The 18,195-nt window shown below is 26.7% G+C and overlaps 3 protein-coding genes across 5 annotated transcripts; 2 read left to right on the top strand and 1 right to left on the bottom strand.

Annotated features, from left to right (window-relative positions):
* Positions 1 to 874: 874 nt before the first annotated feature.
* LOC114929944 (cytochrome P450 4C1-like) lies at positions 875 to 5,957 on the top strand. Its single transcript, XM_085489739.1, has 10 exons — positions 875 to 943; positions 1,190 to 1,375; positions 1,959 to 2,055; positions 2,347 to 2,449; positions 2,604 to 2,709; positions 2,895 to 3,001; positions 3,068 to 3,136; positions 4,943 to 5,117; positions 5,294 to 5,473; positions 5,543 to 5,957. The coding sequence occupies exons 2-10, from the start codon at positions 1,288 to 1,290 to the stop codon at positions 5,701 to 5,703; spliced, it is 1,086 nt and encodes a 361-aa protein (XP_085345865.1). The 5' UTR covers positions 875 to 943; positions 1,190 to 1,287; the 3' UTR covers positions 5,704 to 5,957.
* A 772-nt stretch (positions 5,958 to 6,729) lies between these two features.
* On the top strand, positions 6,730 to 12,842 carry LOC114935421 (cytochrome P450 4C1-like). 3 transcript variants are annotated; one of them, XM_085489703.1, is made up of 14 exons: positions 6,730 to 6,799; positions 6,891 to 6,975; positions 7,412 to 7,747; positions 8,540 to 8,649; positions 8,861 to 8,951; positions 9,528 to 9,713; positions 9,945 to 10,038; positions 10,492 to 10,594; positions 10,759 to 10,864; positions 11,076 to 11,182; positions 11,243 to 11,311; positions 11,488 to 11,656; positions 12,262 to 12,441; positions 12,512 to 12,842. In XM_085489703.1, exons 3-14 carry the CDS (start codon positions 7,594 to 7,596, stop codon positions 12,703 to 12,705), a joined length of 1,563 nt encoding a protein of 520 aa, XP_085345829.1. In that variant the 5' UTR covers positions 6,730 to 6,799; positions 6,891 to 6,975; positions 7,412 to 7,593; the 3' UTR covers positions 12,706 to 12,842. The 3 variants fall into 3 exon arrangements, with proteins under 3 accessions (XP_085345829.1, XP_085345830.1, XP_085345828.1); XM_085489704.1 differs by having other exon boundaries at positions 6,746 to 6,975; positions 7,532 to 7,747; XM_085489702.1 differs by having other exon boundaries at positions 6,746 to 6,975.
* Positions 12,344 to 15,283, bottom strand: LOC114929962 (uncharacterized). Its single transcript, XM_029301690.2, has 2 exons — positions 15,102 to 15,283; positions 12,344 to 15,016 (listed from the first exon to the last, which is right to left on the bottom strand). Exons 1-2 carry the CDS (start codon positions 15,173 to 15,175, stop codon positions 14,710 to 14,712), a joined length of 381 nt encoding a protein of 126 aa, XP_029157523.1. The 5' UTR covers positions 15,176 to 15,283; the 3' UTR covers positions 12,344 to 14,709.
* Positions 15,284 to 18,195: the final 2,912 nt, after the last annotated feature.

Below are 18,195 nucleotides of genomic sequence, written 5' to 3'. Positions count from 1 at the left end.
CATTGTAAATATCCGTCATCCGGATGATATAGAGGTAATAAATAAAAAAAATATATATATAATTACGATTTAGCTAGATTTAGGAATCTTGGTTTCTTTTGTTTTACAAGAATATTTTGTTTGTAAAAAATTCTTAAAAAAATAAAAAGAAATATTGAAGATACTTGATCGAGCTTAAATAATAATTTAAGACGCGATTAATAAATTATCTGCGTATTTATTTTCAGACGATATTAACCAGCACCAAACACATCGGGAAAAGTATGTTATATAATATGTTATTATACATCCTTGGTTCGGCACAGGTCTTCTCAGCAGTACAGGTAATGTGACATCCTATACAGCACAAAATATTTTTACAAATATTTTTTAAAAAATAAAATAATTCTCAAAAATATTTTAAAAATGTCCGCTTTTTCATGTTTAAAAATATATTTTAGAAATATGTATCAAATATTTAATAAAATATTATGTGAGCGATCAAGAAAAACATATTTAAAAATATTTGTAAAAGTTTTTTTAAATATTCTAAAAAATGTTATCACAAAAGATTTCTAAATTATTTTAGAATATTCTTAAAACTATTTTAAAATATTTTTGTGCAATATTTTATAGAAATATTTAGAAATATTTTTTGAAAACATTTATAATATTTTGTGCTGTATGAGATATAACGTGGTATTTTATTGTATAAAACATACATACTTTATATTATTACAGTCTCTATTATTATTGTTTTATCTTTATTATAGAAAATCTAATCTTGCAATTAGATTTGAATATTCTTAAACGTTGAACGTTTACAACTTCTTTATTGTAAAATTAAAAATCTGCAAATTTGTTCATACTGAAGGACAGTTTCATCATAGTACATGTATTCTCAATTAAATATAAAAATAATGGATGTTTTAATTAAAGAAGATTTTGAATTAAATCAAACACAGTAACGTAACAGACTTTTAATACATTTTTTCTATCTCTCTGCAAAGTTTTAATTACAAAATAATTAAATTTACATTGATACTTTTAAAGATTTAAAAAGTTTAAAAGAAAATTGCAATATACAAAATTAATATAAGATAATTAATCATTTTTAAAAGTGCTTGATTATATACATTAAACTGGGAGAGATTATTATTGTATCGTAATATCTTGCATTATCTTATTTTATATATGTATATGTATATAGGTGTTAAGTGGCAATCACGGCGAAAGTTATTGACTCCTACATTCCATTTCAATATATTAAATCAGTTTGTTGAAATATTAATCAAAGAGGGCGATTACATGGCACAATCTTTAAAGGATGGTGAAGGAACAGTCGTAAAAGATTTGATACCATTTATTAGCGAACATACGCTAAATACGATATGTGGTAAGATTCTTATTATTTTGTTATGTCGGAGGATTTTATTCTAAATGACAACAGCTTCCCATACAGCATAAAATTTTTTAAAAATATTTCTTAAAAGATAAAATAATTCTCAAAAATATTTTTGAAATGTTTCTATGTCCGCTTTTTCATGTTGTTTAAAAAATATTTTCAGAAATATTTTTTAATATAGATGTAAACTAATATTTCAAAAACATGTATCAAATGTTTAAGAAAATATTATCTGAGCCATAAAGAAGAACATTTTTAAAAATATATTTAAAAGTTGTTCAAAATATTCTAAAAAATGTTATTACAAAAATTTTTTTAATCATTTTAAAATATTCTTAAAACCATTTAGAAATGTTTTTATGGAATATTTTATAGAAATATTTAGAAATATGTTCTAAAAACATTTATAATATTGTGTGCTGTATAGGTTAAAACAAGAAAAAAATTAGTTTTTATATAAAAAAGTATCAATACTACAGTGAAAATAGATAATATACGATTTTTTTATATAGAAAAAAGTAATATTCAGTAATAATAATATTTTCGATCTCATACATAATAAATGTACATATAGAAACAACTATGGGCATCTCTCTGCAAAACCTTGGCAAAACAATTCAACAACAGTATCGAAGTGCGATTCACGAGATAATTGAACTAATAGTTTATAGGTAATTTATGGATATAAAAAAATACTTATTGTGTATATGTATATATATCCAAAATATTGAAATCGTATGATTGTGATATTTGTGATATAGCTATATTTTTTGAAAAAAAAAGAATAATTATTAAATAGTCATGTAAAGATCAGTAATTAATTGTAAATGATCAATTGTGTCTGTAAAAATACTTAACGTTTATTCTAAGATTTTACAATAATTTGAAATAAGCAGACTTTTACAAGATTGCCTCAATATTGGAATTATCTATATCCTTATGTATATTGAATTACGATTTAGAATAATGAGTCCTTGGATCTATAATAATTTAATATTTGCATTATCATCACAAGGAAGAAAGCAAAAAAAGATCTTGAAAATATTGCATGGATTTACAGAAAAAGTATGTTATTAATTACATATAAAATTAAAATAATAAATCTCGTTAATTTTATTTCATAAAATTGTTCAGGAATATTAATAATGCATTATATTATTGTTTGTGCTATTGTTATTTTTAACACACAAAATTATTTTAAAAATGTATTATTATATAGATCATCACGGAAAGAAAACTTTATCACGAACGCACTAATGGTCAATATTTAAGAAACCTTAAAGATGACAAAGAGACGGAGACAGATCATGCAGAAACATTTGGAAGTACGTATGATATTTTAATTTAAGTTCGATAGTGCATTTTAATGCTATATAAGTTATGTCGTAAAATTAAATTATTATTGATTGTAATATAGTTTAAATTTTAAATAAAAAAAAGATAATATATAATAAAAATATGACACGTAAAAATAATATTCATGATAATATATATGTTTTGTTATTTTTAGTTAAAAAAAAGCGACTAGCTATGTTAGATCTCTTAATAGCGGTATCCCAAGAACATTCTTTGACTGATTTGGATATCAGAGAGGAAGTCGATACCTTTATGTTTGAAGTAAGTTTTTGCAATTTTTTATTAATTTTTGATACACATTACTTAAGCATATGATGATAATTACAGGGTCATGATACTACAGCGATGGCTATGAGTTTTGCTTTATTATTATTAGCTGAACATAAAGATATCCAGGTAATTTTTTTCAATATATTGCGATTATGATTTTTCTTGCCATTTTTATGCAAAAGTAAAATATCAAGTTTTTGTATTTTAGAGCATTTTTAGATGCTTTATATAGAGCATTTATATTTATCTATACTAGATTTCACAAGCGCGCTTCGTGCGCATCTTTGATTATTTTTATTATTTATTTTATAACTGTCAAATTGTTAATTTTTGCGATGACAGTTGCTTGATGCTATAAATATGACTATAATTTTAATTCGCCGAATTTCTATAATTTTAATTTGTCGAATTTCTATTATGTACATAATTTTAATTTGCCGAATTTCTATTGTATTATTTCAGAACTATTTTGTATCTCTTTATATATTTTTTCTTATTTTATTTAGTTTAATCAAATATAATTACGTGCAAAGTTATTATTCTTCGATAAAACCTTAAAAATTACAACGCATGTATAAAATTATTATTGCAATGCATGCATAGAAATATATTTATTAATTACGTGATTCATAAAAATTCAATATATCAATTTTTAACAAAAAATAAAAAAATAAAATTTTTTACAAGAATCTGCGCTTTAGATTAGTATACCCCACATACCTATTATGATGCGCGGTTCGCGCACGACTGATTCTCGTGCGGGGTATCACGAGCGCGGGCCCGATGGTCACATGACCAGTAGTCACGTGACCGTTGGTCACATGACTAGTGGTCATGTGACCATCGAGCCCGCGCTTGCGATACTCGCACAAGAATTAGTGTCGCGCAAGCCGCGCAGCGTGACGAATGTATGGGGTATAAAGTCTCGCCCGAGTTTAATTAAAATGTACTTGATTACAAAAGATTTTTGTAGAAAATTTTATTTCTTCGTTCGTATTTTCTGTTAGATTTAAATATTGAATTTTTATGCGTTGCATAATTAATTCATATATTTTTTATGGATTAATTGCAATAATAATTTGATTTGCATGCATGCGTCGCAATTTTTGAAATTTTATTATCAAAGAATAATATAACTTTGCTTTTCGTGCGTAATTATATTCAATTAAATTAAACGAAATAATGTATAATATATACCTAAATGCTATATAAATTTAGTATTTATAAGCAGATTTATGATTTTAATACAATACAAGTTACAAGTAAAAGTAATTGTGTCGACTCATAAATCAAACTGTTTTGTTATCAAGTTTAATTATAATAGGAAATTATTGTTCGTATAGTAAACTGATAGTAAAATACTAATACAAATTTGAGAAATACAATTCAATAATTTTCATTAAAAAAATGCAGGTATAAATGATATGCTATATATACAATATTATATTAAACAGTTATATTTTAATTTTATATTTTATTATATATTTCATATTTTAATTTTAATTCCCGAATATCTTGTACATAATTGTTAATTTGACAATTTTTAATTATGTATAATTTTAGTTTCTGAATTTTTGTTATGTTCTAGAAAACACAACCGCGCGCTTCGCGAATGTTATTGATATTATTTTAATTTTTTATTTTACAACTGTCAAACTGTTAACTTTTGCGATGACAGTTGCTTGATGCTATTAATATAACACACAATGTTAATCGAGACAACCAATCAGCATCGCGGAAAAGCAGTAAAAGCAATATTTGCGATAATCGATTTTGCATGCCTCTTTTAGAAAGGGGCATTTCGAAAACATCTTTAACATAAATATGTATAAACAATTTATTTTGATTAATTAAAAATTTCATTATATGTATATATATGCACGTAAAATCGGAATATTAAAAAATGAATTTTAATTATTATCGATGATACAGGAACGTGTGAGAGTTGAAGTTGACACCGTGATGCAAGAGAACGGAGGAAAACTTACTCTGATTGTGAGATCGTTGCAAAATTTACCATATTTAGACAGATGTTTAAAGGAAACGCTACGTTTGTATCCGAGTGTATTTTTAATATCACGAGTAGCTGAGGAAGACGTAAAATTACGTAATTAATTACTTTTTCCTGCACATATCATCAAACATGTCACATTACACGGAGTACATTATCGAATGTAAAATAAGATTTAACAATTTAACAATACAATATATCATGCACATTTTATTTCTAAAAAAATTTCTTATTTTTGCGAATCGCAATTAATTTTATAATTTTCTTTTTAGAATCATATGTCGTACCTGCTGGAACGATTTTACTTCTTCATATCTACGGAACTCACAGAGATCCCAATTTCTGGCCAAATCCAGATGTATTTGATCCGGATAGATTTTTGCCCGAGAAAATGCAGAATCGTCATCCTTATTCTTATGTACCATTTAGTGCTGGACCGAGGAATTGCATCGGTAAATTGTTTGCCATTTCGTGATAAATTTTAATACACTTAATAAATTTTGATACACTTTAAATTGTAGGTCAACGATTCGCCATGCTGCAGATGAAGGCTATGATAGCTCCTTTGGTGCATAATTTCTACTTGGAGCCAGTAGATCATATAAAAGATATCCGACTGAGGGCTGATATAATAATTCGTCCTTCTCATCCGGTTCGTGTAAAATTCATTCCAATAAAATAAGAATAGCTATTTGAAACACGGATACCACATGAGAAGAAGTATTTGATGTATTGTAAAAATTAAAAAAATTATTATTATTTATTTATATTTGTTCAACAAAAAATACATATATATATTTATATTTAATCGTAAAAATATGCGCACAGAATGTCTTATAAGCTAAATCTCTGTACTTTTAAAAATTTTTTAATATAAAACTTTTTTATATAAAAGATATATATAGAAAAGTTTTTTCACGCAAAACTAACAATAAGATAGTAATTTAATATAGTTTAAGTTGTATGTTATTTTATTCGTAATATATAATGTATAATGTTACATGTTATTACAGTATGTTGCAAAAAATGTTATCAATCTGTTTTATAATTATGGCATTTTAAATGCAAATAAAATTCTAAAATATATATTTCCTATTTTTATCATAAAATATTCATAATACATTAAAAACGTGTTAATAAAAAATGAAGGAGTAAAAAAGATAAAATTTTCCGTAGTTTATTAATTCTAATAAACGTAATTTTCAAACGTGTTATATTTGCAGAATGAAAAATCAGATTCAAACAAAAAACATCCACTTTATATTTGCACAACAATTTTTTTGACGTGACTTAACTTGAGATTTTGTTTTTTGCGTTGGTTTTAATATTAATATTTTTCAATAATATGGACTAATTATTAAAGATTATATGTATATTAATAATATGTAAATAATATGTAAAGATTATATATTAATAATATGTAAAAATATGTCGATGCAAAACGTACGTATAATTATAGCTAATTTTATTTTTAACATCGAAGCTTATCAATTCTTATCTATTCTACTGTCATTTAACAGAGTTGCAAGTTGACGATTATCGGAACTAACCATTGAACTTTAACTTTAAAGCCATATCCACACAAACTTGCATAAACGCATAAGCGTAAGAAATTTGATTGGTTTATTTTCCTATATATTTATTTATAGACCAATCAAATTTTTTATGTATACGTTTATGCGTTATGCAAGTTTGTGTGGATATACTCTTACAAAGTCTGATGAAAATAAGCTTAGAATAGCGACAGACTGTTCAATTAAACTAAAGCCATACATATTGTAAGTTGTAATGTTACTGTTCTAGTTCTTCATCCTGCATCGAACTTCTATGTGCTCTATTCAAGTAAAATTCTGCAATATAATATTTTAGAGAAAGGGAAGATAAGAATTCTGACAAAGAAAGTGACACAAATATCCCCTCCAATTTTGATGAACTTTGGATATGTTATTTAATTGTAAGTTGAACTTAGAGAAGTATAGTTTTTCAAATTTATTACTCTTACTCTGTAAAACAACTTTTGAAAAAATCGACTTAGCGTGTTCGATCATATATACACTTTTCTAAAAATTTGTTAAGAAAGTAAATTTTTATTTTTTTGTGTGCAACAATAATATCGATGTTGATACTTTGGTTTTGAAAAGTTTGAACAAAAACATTTAAATAAATTTACATTTCAAGCCACATTTTCTAATATAATTTCATTACCATTCTTACTTTCTCAGATAAATATATAGATTGTTTTATGATCTTTAATCAAAATGGAATTTTTTTCTGCCTCTTAAGATAAACTCTGACTGTCAATATTATTCTTGAACTGAAAAAGAGTTATAAATATAAGTCTCAGATCATCATCGTCACTTCGTGGAGAATTATTATTATACGTGTTTCAGCTTGACATTTGCGATTTTATTTTATAGTTTCGTATATTTAACATATCAAGGAAAATGTCAGTTTTATTGACTATTATTCATATATAATTGACTATTAATTCATGACACTTGTGATTCAAGAATCGAAGAAATTGGAGAAAATTGATAATTAGACGGTTGAGAAAACATTACGTCACGAAACAATGTTTATCACTATATTATTATTATCCGTTTTTATTTTATTGGTGTATAATTATTACGTGCATCATGGAAGAAACGGGCGATTGATTAATCTTATACCGGGACCAAAAGGCTATCCGATTTTTGGTAATATACTGCAATTTCATGTTTCATCAGGTAAGTACTAAATTTCTAATCTGAAATAAGTAAAATTTAACTTGTCGTTCTTGTATTCAAGCAAAAGTTAAATTTATAAATCCTGATCTGTCAATATGTTACTGCATGGAAATTATTTATAAAATATCATGAATATTTTTAAAAAAATATTTCTATAAAATATTGCATAAAAACATTTTAAAATAATTTTAAGAATATTTTTAAACAATTTAAAAATTTTTTGTAATAACATTTTTTAGAATATTTAAAAAAAACTTTCAAAAATGTTCTTCGCTCAGATATTTTCTTAAATATTTGATACATATTTTTGAAATATTAGTTTACATCTATATTCAAAAATATGTTTTAAACATGAAAAAGCGGACATAGAAACATTTTAAAAATCTGTTCGAGAATTATTTTATCTTTTAAGAAATATTTTTAAAAGATTTTAAAATCTTTTGTGCTGTATGAATAATCAGCTTATCAGTATTTCTCTTTTTAATAATATCTGTATTCACATAATTATCAAAAATCTGTTTTTAACGTGTGTAAATAAAGCTATAGTAACATTAAAATTAATCTTAACACACTGAGAAAAAATTTGTTAACTTGATTAAATCGTTCAACTAATTATTATTTTGTTAATTGAATATATAAATATATTTAAATTAAATACAACAATATTAAATTTAACATAACGCGCATTTGACTTAAATACTTAATTAACTAAATAATAATTATTTGAACGCATTTAGTCAAATTAACAATTTTTTAGTGCAAGATTTTTGTAACTATATTTATATTTTTCAGAAGAACAATGGAAGTTATTGTGTCATTTATCTGATGAGTATTATCCTATTGCAAAAACCTGGACTCTCTTCACACCTGTTCTAACTATTCGTCATCCAGATGATGTCGAGGTAATAAAAGAAATTCAATTCTCTCGAGACACTTACGATTTCAGCTAGATTTAGGAATCTTGCATTCTTATTTTATAAGAAGATTTTGATTCATAACAAAATATTTCTTAAAAAAAAATTCAAAAAATGATCGAAGATATAGTTGAGATTAAATAATTTGAGATACAATCAATTAAATTATCTGTGTGTTTAAGATTAAATGCTATTTTAGACGATATTAAGCAGCACCAAACACATCGAAAAAAGTCGTCTTTATGATATTTTATTACCTTGGTTTGGTACAGGTCTTCTCACTAGCACAGGTAATGCGATATATAAAAAAATGTGACTTTATTATTACAGCCTGTTATCATATATAGCTTATCTCCGTCACAAAATATCAAATATAATTTTATCATGAAATTTGATTATCTTAAATATTGACATACAACTTCTTTATTATAAATTAATTCATTATAAAAAAATTGCAAATGCCATCATATTAAAGATTAATTTCATCATGGTACATGTATTTTGAACACAATAGATATGCTTTAATCTAAAAAGCTGTATGATATTTTTAATTAAATTAAACATTATCATAATTAAATTTAATTAAATTGTATTAATAAATATTTAATAAATTTTAATAGTTTTTTCTATTTGTACAAATTCGTAAAGTTTTAATTATAAAACAAATTCACGTTAATACTTCGTAAGAATAATTTCAAGAGAAGCAAGTTTAAAAGATTATAAAAAATTACGATATAAAAAAATACATGATAGATAATATTATTTAAGAAATACTCGCAATATGAAACTGAGATAATAATTGATAATTTATAATATTAATTGTATTTTGTTATTTTGTGTTATCTTGATTTCTTTATATTACATAGGCGTTAAGTGGCAAACGCGACGAAAATTATTAACACCTGCATTTCATTTCAATATATTAAATCAGTTTGTTGAAATATTAATCAAAGAAGGCGATTGCATGACAAAATCTTTGAAGGATGTTGGAGAAACAGTTGTTAAAGATTTAATACCGTTTACTAGCGAACATACGCTAAACGCGATATGTGGTAAGATTTTTATTGTCTCGAATAAAAAGAAAAAAATTATAATTTATTTTTTATTTTAATTTATATACATATATTAATTAAATTTTTTATTTATTTATTTATTATTTAATAAATTATTTATTTATTATTTAATTAATTAATTTATTTTTAATTTAATTATATTTATATTTATTGTAATTTTTATTTATAAATTTTAATTTATTTTCGATCTTATATCAAATGCGCATATAGAAACAGCTATGGGTATCTCTCTGCTAAAACTTGACAAATCTCAACAACAATATCGAAGTGCGATTCACGAGATAATCGAAGTACTAGTTTATAGGTAATTTATAAATACGAAAAAAATAATTGTGTACACGTATATTTATAATCCTTCGAATTATGATTATAATATATACATATATACTTTGAGTTATATATATATATATATATATATATATATATATATATATATTGGCTTGGCTAAATTTTAAAATAGAAATGTTTGCAATCTTGAAAATATTTAAAAAATTATTAAATTGTTAGATTATTGGAAAATTAAATAAAATGAACTAAAATCTGAAAATAAATCATGTTTCATTAAAGATATTTTCTATAAAAGAAGTACAGTGTTTTTTTCAAAAGAGTTTGCATAGTTTCGTCATAAATTTTTTTTAGTTATATATTCTCTATAATCTATAATTATTTAAAGAATCTATGATTATTCTAAGAGTTTCTATAGTTTTAAAGCTTTTTTAAGATATCATTATTGAAGTTATTTAATCCTGAAATTAAGATTACTGAGTCCATGGTTCCATAACAATTTGTTATTTGCATTGACGCCACAAGGAAGGAAGCAAAAAAAGATTTTGAAAATATTACACGGATTTACGGAAAAAGTACGTTATAAAGCACGTTAATTAAGATTTTTTGATACTCTTTCCTTTATGTAAAATTACGATAAATTTCCCAATCTTTGTGCCGCAAGGTTATACAATTAATCATAAATATTAATAGCTCATTATAAGACTGTTAATTAATACAGAAATTTAATATCGTGTAGATCATCGCGGAGAGAAAACTTTACCACGAACGCACCAATGATCGATACTTGAAAAATCTTGAAAGTGACAAAGAAGCAGAGACAATTGATGCAGAAATGTTCGGATGTACGTAAGAGTTTAATGAGGAATTCTAATTAAAGTTTCACCGCGTAATCTAAATATTATAAATTCTGCGTGTAAAATTTATATTAAATGCATAATAATGCAACATACGTCTGTCATAAAATTAAACTATTTGAAACATTATTTAATAAATAATGATATTAAATAATTAGAGTGAGATATGCAAAAATGAGCTATGCTTCTTTATTTCTAGTTAAAAAAAAGCGATTAGCTATGCTGGATCTATTAATAATGGCATCTCGAGAAGGTTCTTTGACAGATTTCGATATCAGAGAAGAAATCGATACATTTATGTTCGAAGTACGTATTTGAAATAATTAATAAGTTTTTTTTACGCATAATCATGCACATTAATTACAGGGTCATGATACTACAGCGATGGCTATAACTTTTGCTTTATTATTATTAGCTGAGCATAAAGATGTCCAGGTAATTTTTCTTTCAATATATTACGATATACTTATTATTTTTATGCGATTCATATCGAAAGTAAAATATATCAAGCTTTTGTATTTTTAGAGTATTTTTCTCTTATATTGATATATTCCGAAATATTATATTGATATATTTCGAAGATATAAATTTTAATTATTATCGATATATAGGAACGTGTGAGGGCTGAAGTTGAAACTGTGATGCAAGAGAACGGAGGGAAACTTACTATGAGATCGTTGCAAAATTTATCATATTTAGACAGATGTTTAAAGGAAACGCTACGTTTGTATCCGAGTGTGTTTTTAATATCACGCAATGCTGGGAAGGACATAAAATTACGTAATTAATCTTTTTTTCCTCACATTACCCATACAGCACAAAATATTATGAATGTTTTTACAAAAAATATTTCTAAATATTTCTATAAAATATTGCATAAATCATTTTAAAATGATTTTAAGAATATTTTAAAACGATTTAAAAATTTTTTGTGATAACATTTTTTAGAATATTTTAAAAAACTTTTAAAAATATTTTTTTTAAATGTTCTTAATTCTTTATCGCTCAAATAATGTTTTCTTAAATATTTGATACATATTTTTGAAATATTAGTTTAAATCTATATTCCAAAATATTTCTGAAAATATTTTTAAACATGAAAAAGCGGACATGGAAACGAATAACATTTTAAAAATATTTTCAAAAATTATTTTATCTTTTAAGAAATACTTTTAAAAGATTTTAAAAATATTTTGTGTTGTATGGGATATATCTTCGGATTTGTCACAATAGACAGAGAATATTATCAAATACAAAATAAGTTTAAAATAATGTTTAAGTAAATTGCTTTTACATTTTAAGGATACAATCACAAATGTGCATTTATTTTTCCAAAAAAATTTTCTTTTTGCAAATCGCAATTAATTTTATAATTTTCTTTTTAGAATCATATGTCGTGCCTGCCGGAACGATGCTACATGTTCATATTTACGCGATTCACAGAGATCCCAATTTTTGGCCAAATCCAGAAAAATTTAATCCGGATAGATTTTTGCCGGAGAGAATTCAAAATCGTCATCCTTATTCTTATGTACCCTTCAGCGCAGGACCTAGGAATTGCATAGGTAAATTGAACACGAATTTCGTATCGATGAATGAATGAATTTTTATTATTTTTCATACTTTCTTTTACAGGTCAACGATTCGGTCTGCTGGAGTTAAAAGCTATGATAGCGCCTTTAGTGCACAATTTTTACTTGGAACCCATTGATTATTTAAAAGATGTCCAGTTGAAGTTTGATTTAATAATTCGTCCTTCTCATCCGGTTCGTGTAAGATTTATTCCAATCGAAGGCAAACAGTCATTTGAAACTAACACCGATGCATGAGTGTAAGAAGTGTGTTAAAAAATGTTGCAAAAAGTAAGAAGAATTATTATATATTTTTATACGTTCAACGAAATATAAATTATATATGTAAACATATTTAATCGTGAAAATATACACACAGGATATCTTTTAAGTTAGATCCCTCTATGTGTCTGAAATCATCGTGAATCTTCTATTGTAATCTATAATCGCAATAAAAAATATATATAAAGCTAATATAACGCCGCTTATATTATAAAGCTATAATAAAATAAATGTTAAGTTAAGATTAAATTAACTGAAGTTAAATCTCGAAAGTTAATTTTTAAAAACATTATTTATATTAAATTAGAATATTATTTGTTAATTCTTTTAAAATTTATAATAACAAATAACAAAGAAATAATGTTGATTTTTATACAAAAATATATTTTTTGGTGATTACAATTAATGACGAATGAATATAAAAATTAATAATACTTTAATTTAAAAATAATATGTTTATAACTTATAAAAAAACAATAATAGTATTCAGACATAAAAGAATTTAACTTATTGTTAGGAAAAAAGTTAATCAAAAATTTGTCAAAAATAATTAGTTGAAGTTAAAAATTATGACATTTTAAATTAACTAAGCTAAGTTAAAAGTTATTTTTTTTTTTTTTAACTACACGGAGAATTTTCTCTTAGAATTTACCCTGAAAATCATGGTAATCGTGGGATAATAATATGGTGTTGGAAGAATTTTATAAGTTATTTTATTAATTTTCTCTGATTAATATTTACGACAATAAAAAATACTAATATATACATAATAAAATTAATCGAGTATATTTTCTATTGTGGTAAATATTAATCAGAAAAACTCTTATAAAATGCCTCCAATACCATATATTGTCCCACGATTAGCATGATTTTCAGGGTAAATTTTAGGAAAAATCTCCCTGTGTAGTTATTAGCCAACCCTGAAAATAACTTTCTGTTGAATTTATTTCTGTACAGAAAATTCTGAAGGGCCTCGCCGGAGACGCGTCAGAAATGCGTCACTGTGTATATATCTTGAATGGCCCCGGAGGTCACAGTGGGCCCCGTTGCTTCGTGCCTTCATGTGCGAAGCGTATCGCGTATTGTACCCCGTATATGAGTCATCGGGAGCGGCGGCTTGTTCCCCAAGTGCAACGCGGGCGCGACACGTGTTGCACGTACATACCTGAGCGAGGAGAGCCGTGAAAGGGTCCGCTTGTGAGGGCTCCTCCCTGTGTAGGTGCGCATCAGCGAGGAACAGCTGTTCTCCCAAATACCACCTTTTCTCCCTTCCATCACCGCTCTTGTCTTTCTTATTTCTTCACCCCGGGAAGCCAGCCACCCTTCTCGTGTAGAAACGTCGGGGCCCTTCGTCCTCCGAACGTGGATTTTCTTTACAACGTCGTTTGTAATATCCAGTTTACGTTACATTCAATGGAGAACGCTTGAATATTTTTTTCTCCTTTTTTTTTGTACTTTTATCATTAAAATTTGTATATAATTTTTTCGTTACATTCTTTAAAAAATGATTTTTTCGCTAGAATAACAATCTGGATTTTAATTTTTCACAATATAAGTGAGAATTGATGATGAATATGTCAGAAGAGTCATTTTTCATAATAGGCTTATTTCGGCCTCAATTTCGAGTACACGTGGGGGCCTAATTCGAAAACGTGCGCGACCATCACGGCCGATCTCGCCCGGAATTATTCATCGTAGACAGGAAATGCAAATTCCATCATGTCCCCTCGTGCCGCAGGACAGTGCTCTTTGACCCTGCTTCGATCCCTTCCACGGGCACCAGAGCTCACCTTTACGAAAATTGTATCTCCGACGTTAGCTTCTGCCATATTGCACTAATATATAAATATAAATTTTATAAATAAAATCTACATAATAAAAAAAAAATAAATATTCATATTTTCATGTAATTTACACAAATTTGCCACATTAAATATTTAATATAAGATACTTGGTTTTTTTCCACCGCGTAAAGCTCTCTTAAATAAATAAATGGTCAAATTGAACTTCTTTTGTAACATTATTCCCTTTTTCTCGTTGCGATTTATACGGTCGGCGATTCACACAGAGTTGAAGGAAATTTCCAGCTGGTCCCCTTACAACTAGGGTCCCATAAAATTCCTGGGCTGCGCCCATGGACACACCACGTGTGTGCGCCCGTTTTCTGTCCCTCACTCTCTCCCTTTTTCTCATGCCTCGTACCCGAGCGGTGACGGTCCGCAAATCCGCTCGTCCAGTCGCCCTCAGGATGCCGCGTACGGCGGTCGTCGGTCCCAGAGAAAACGCTCTGAAACGTCGCGGTTTGTTGTTAGAAAAAAAGTTGGTCTATTATATAAAATAGTTATTGGAAAAAAAAAAAAAAAGATTCTTACCGTAATCGATGGTTTCTCGCTAGTATCGCGCCGGAAACGAGTATCTTCCTTTCGCAGGAGGATGCATACGTCATATACCGGGTGTCGTCATATACCGGCTATCTTGTGTGATGCAAGTTTTCTTCTTCGACGATTGGAGCAACGCTTCGGTGGACCACGACTTGAATTTTCTCTTCGATTTGCTGCAACAAGTTTTCTCCTTTTAATATCACTATTTTTTTTTATAGTCTTTTCTTTGAGTAATAATTTTTCATCGAGATGTGCTTATTTTTCGAGGGATTTAAATTTAATGAATTTATTAATAATTAAATTTCATTCCTTTTTCCTCTCGTGCGATCTAATATTTTTCCTTCATTTCAAATTTTCAAATTAAGCGAAAAACGTTTTAATTATATATTTCAATGATGGATTTATGTAAAGTAACTTTAAATTTAATTTTTTTTTACATTTATTATATATTTGTTTTCATTTTTTCTCCGTTTCAAATGAAACACGATCTAAAAAAGCACGTATAATATAATATACGCAAAACTCGGCTGTAAATTCAAAGCCATCTTCGCATAAAATACGCGGGAAAGGGGTCTAGATCATTTATATTTACATTTATGAAATATGTATATGTGTTTCATTATGTTCCTCTCTATCTTTCATTGTAACAGGATTCGGGCCAAAAGTATCGCCGTCCATGATCGGCGCGCGTGAATGAATTGAATTGGGGGAGCGCGTTTTATCGGGCGGCGTGGTTGCGTAAACGAGCATTAAAAAAACGTGACCTCAAAGAAGACGAAAAAAAGCGGCGGCGGTATCGCTGGGAGTCGCGTTGATTCGGTCACAAGGAAAATAAACTAAAATGCGCACCCGTGATGAGTCATCCCAACAATGCGCTTCGACTTCTCTCTCTTTGCTCCGAACGACTGACCCCTATCGCACTAATCAGAAATTGTAATGGCAAATTCGACGCTGCAAAGAGCTCCGACTTTACATACACAGGGCATTCTACTTGGAGAGTTTTCTCTCATATTGTTGGAATTTAGTCTGAAAATCGTGGAGCAATATGGTGCACTGAAAATCATTTTTAACTTGACTAATTTTCAACTAAATATTATTTTAACTGGACATATAAAAATATTTAAAAATATATATATATAAATATTTAAAAATATTAAAAAATATATAAAAATATTTAAGTTAAATGTAACATATTAAATCTTACAAAACGTATATTTGACTTACAATATTAATTATGTTCAATTAACAAAATAGTAATTAGTGGTTGAAAGATTTAGTCATCTTAACAATTTATTTTTCTATCTTTAAAAGAGCTTTATAAGCTTCTAGTTATTAATTTACCACAATAAAAAATATTAATATATACATAGTAAATTAATCGAATATATTTTATATCTTACCGTGAGAAGAATTAATATTTTTTAATTGTGGTAAATATTAATCAAAGAAATTCTTATAAAATTTTTTCAATACCATATATTGTCCCTAATTTTAAGAGACAATTCTCTTGTGTATGTGTAAAACACAAGATATTAATTTCAATCGAAACAACAATTGATTTTGTCGATCGTGAATCCGGAGCAAATTTTATTTATCGAAATTTTCCATTTATTTTCGCTCTAAATGTGAAATAAAAAAATCTGAGGAGATAAAATGTGTTAATTTGCGCGAACAAAATTTCTTTAATCGACTATTATTATTTAATCAAAATTCGTAGACTGATCTTACTCCGAAATAAATATTACAAGCCTGAGATTATTCTCACGAGTTGCATTTCTAAGTATTTTCCCTTTTTTTCCCATATTTTTTGTCACCCTGAAACAGCTAAAATAACAAACGACTGTATAGAGATAAGAATTTCTATCAGTAAACTTGGAAAGAGGTTTGCGGCCGGAAATAGCGGTTCAATTTACGTTTTTTTTCTGTTATAGAATCGGTGATTTTAGTAGAGAAATATAAAATTTAAATGATATGCTTATCCAACAAATTTAATAATTAATTTTATTTTTATATATTATTACGCGTCCGACGTAAAGAATGAATTAATAATTCCAGAAGAAATAAATCCGATCTAATGATCAATGAAATCGTAATGTCTAATTTATAGAAGAGCTTGCATAAATTAATTAATACCATCACAAATACACATATTACAATTTTATTTAAAAATTAATTGTTGTCCAATTGATTTTAATTTAATGTAACAGGCGAAGAATATCTCTTTGTAAATTCTGACGCTGATGAATAATTTTGTACGACTACGTCGAGCCTTAATCGCGCCTAATGCGATATGAAACACACGTGGAACAGATGCGCGCAATTTGTACGAAACGTCTCGCTGCATTTCCTGGGGAGTATTCTAGCTGCTTCAACACGATGGGAACGACGGTTGGGAAAGAACATAAAAAAAAATCATAGGTCAGAGAAAACGAACCGAATGAGACCCTTTCGACAATAGTGGACGAAATTTCGGAGCAAGAGAAAAAGAAAGATTCTGTTAATTTTCTGTCGTAATTTTTTTCTACAAATGTCATTTAAAAAAAAAAATAATTTTAAAACTATTCTTCCTATCCTATCCTATATTAAATATAATTACCTGGAAAAAAAATAGTTATTGTTAAAAAAATTATATGGCATGTATGAGTTTTTTTTTGGAGCAAGAGAAAAAGAGAGATTCTGTTAATTTTCTGTCGTAATTTTTTTCTACAAATGTCATTTAAAAAAAAAATAATTTTAAAACTATTCTTCCTATCCTATCCTATATTAAATATAATTACCTGGAAAAAAAATAGTTATTGTTAAAAAAATTATATGGCATGTATGAGTTTTTTTTTTGGAGCAAGAGAAAAAGAGAGATTCTGTTAATTTTCTGTCGTAATTTTTTTCTACAAATGTCATTTAAAAAAAAAAAAATTTTTTAACTATTCTTCCTATCCTATCCTATATTAAATATAATTACCTAAAAAAAAAAAGTTATTATTAAAAAAATTATATGGCATGTATGAGTTTTTTTCTTTTAAAGAGAGAATACTGTGTTCTTCAGGATAAACTCACAAAGATGATATCTCGGTCTATCCGCCCCTTC

The sequence above is a fragment of the Nylanderia fulva genome, unplaced genomic scaffold (genome assembly GCF_048542155.1).
Source record: "Nylanderia fulva isolate GAGA-0341 unplaced genomic scaffold, ASM4854215v1 Scaffold9, whole genome shotgun sequence".
In the NCBI taxonomy this organism is placed as follows: Eukaryota; Metazoa; Arthropoda; class Insecta; order Hymenoptera; family Formicidae; genus Nylanderia; species Nylanderia fulva.
This window is presented reverse-complemented; position numbering and strand designations above follow the sequence as displayed.

Bases quoted from the DNA above. Each gene is read 5' to 3' on its own strand.
- LOC114929944 (XM_085489739.1), top strand. From the start codon at position 1,288: ATGGCACAATCTTTAAAGGATGGTGAAGGAACAGTCGTAAAAGATTTG. The intron at 2,450-2,603 runs GTATGTTATTAA...ATTATTATATAG, and splicing joins TGCATGGATTTACAGAAAAA to ATCATCACGGAAAGAAAACT. The intron at 3,002-3,067 runs GTAAGTTTTTGC...TGATAATTACAG, and splicing joins TCGATACCTTTATGTTTGAA to GGTCATGATACTACAGCGAT.
- LOC114935421 (XM_085489703.1), top strand. From the start codon at position 7,594: ATGTTTATCACTATATTATTATTATCCGTTTTTATTTTATTGGTGTAT. The intron at 9,714-9,944 runs GTAAGATTTTTA...ATGCGCATATAG, and splicing joins TACGCTAAACGCGATATGTG to AAACAGCTATGGGTATCTCT. The intron at 10,039-10,491 runs GTAATTTATAAA...CCTGAAATTAAG, and splicing joins ATCGAAGTACTAGTTTATAG to ATTACTGAGTCCATGGTTCC.
- LOC114929962 (XM_029301690.2), bottom strand. From the start codon at position 15,175: ATGACGTATGCATCCTCCTGCGAAAGGAAGATACTCGTTTCCGGCGCG. The intron at 15,017-15,101 runs GTAAGAATCTTT...GCGACGTTTCAG, and splicing joins GCGAGAAACCATCGATTACG to AGCGTTTTCTCTGGGACCGA.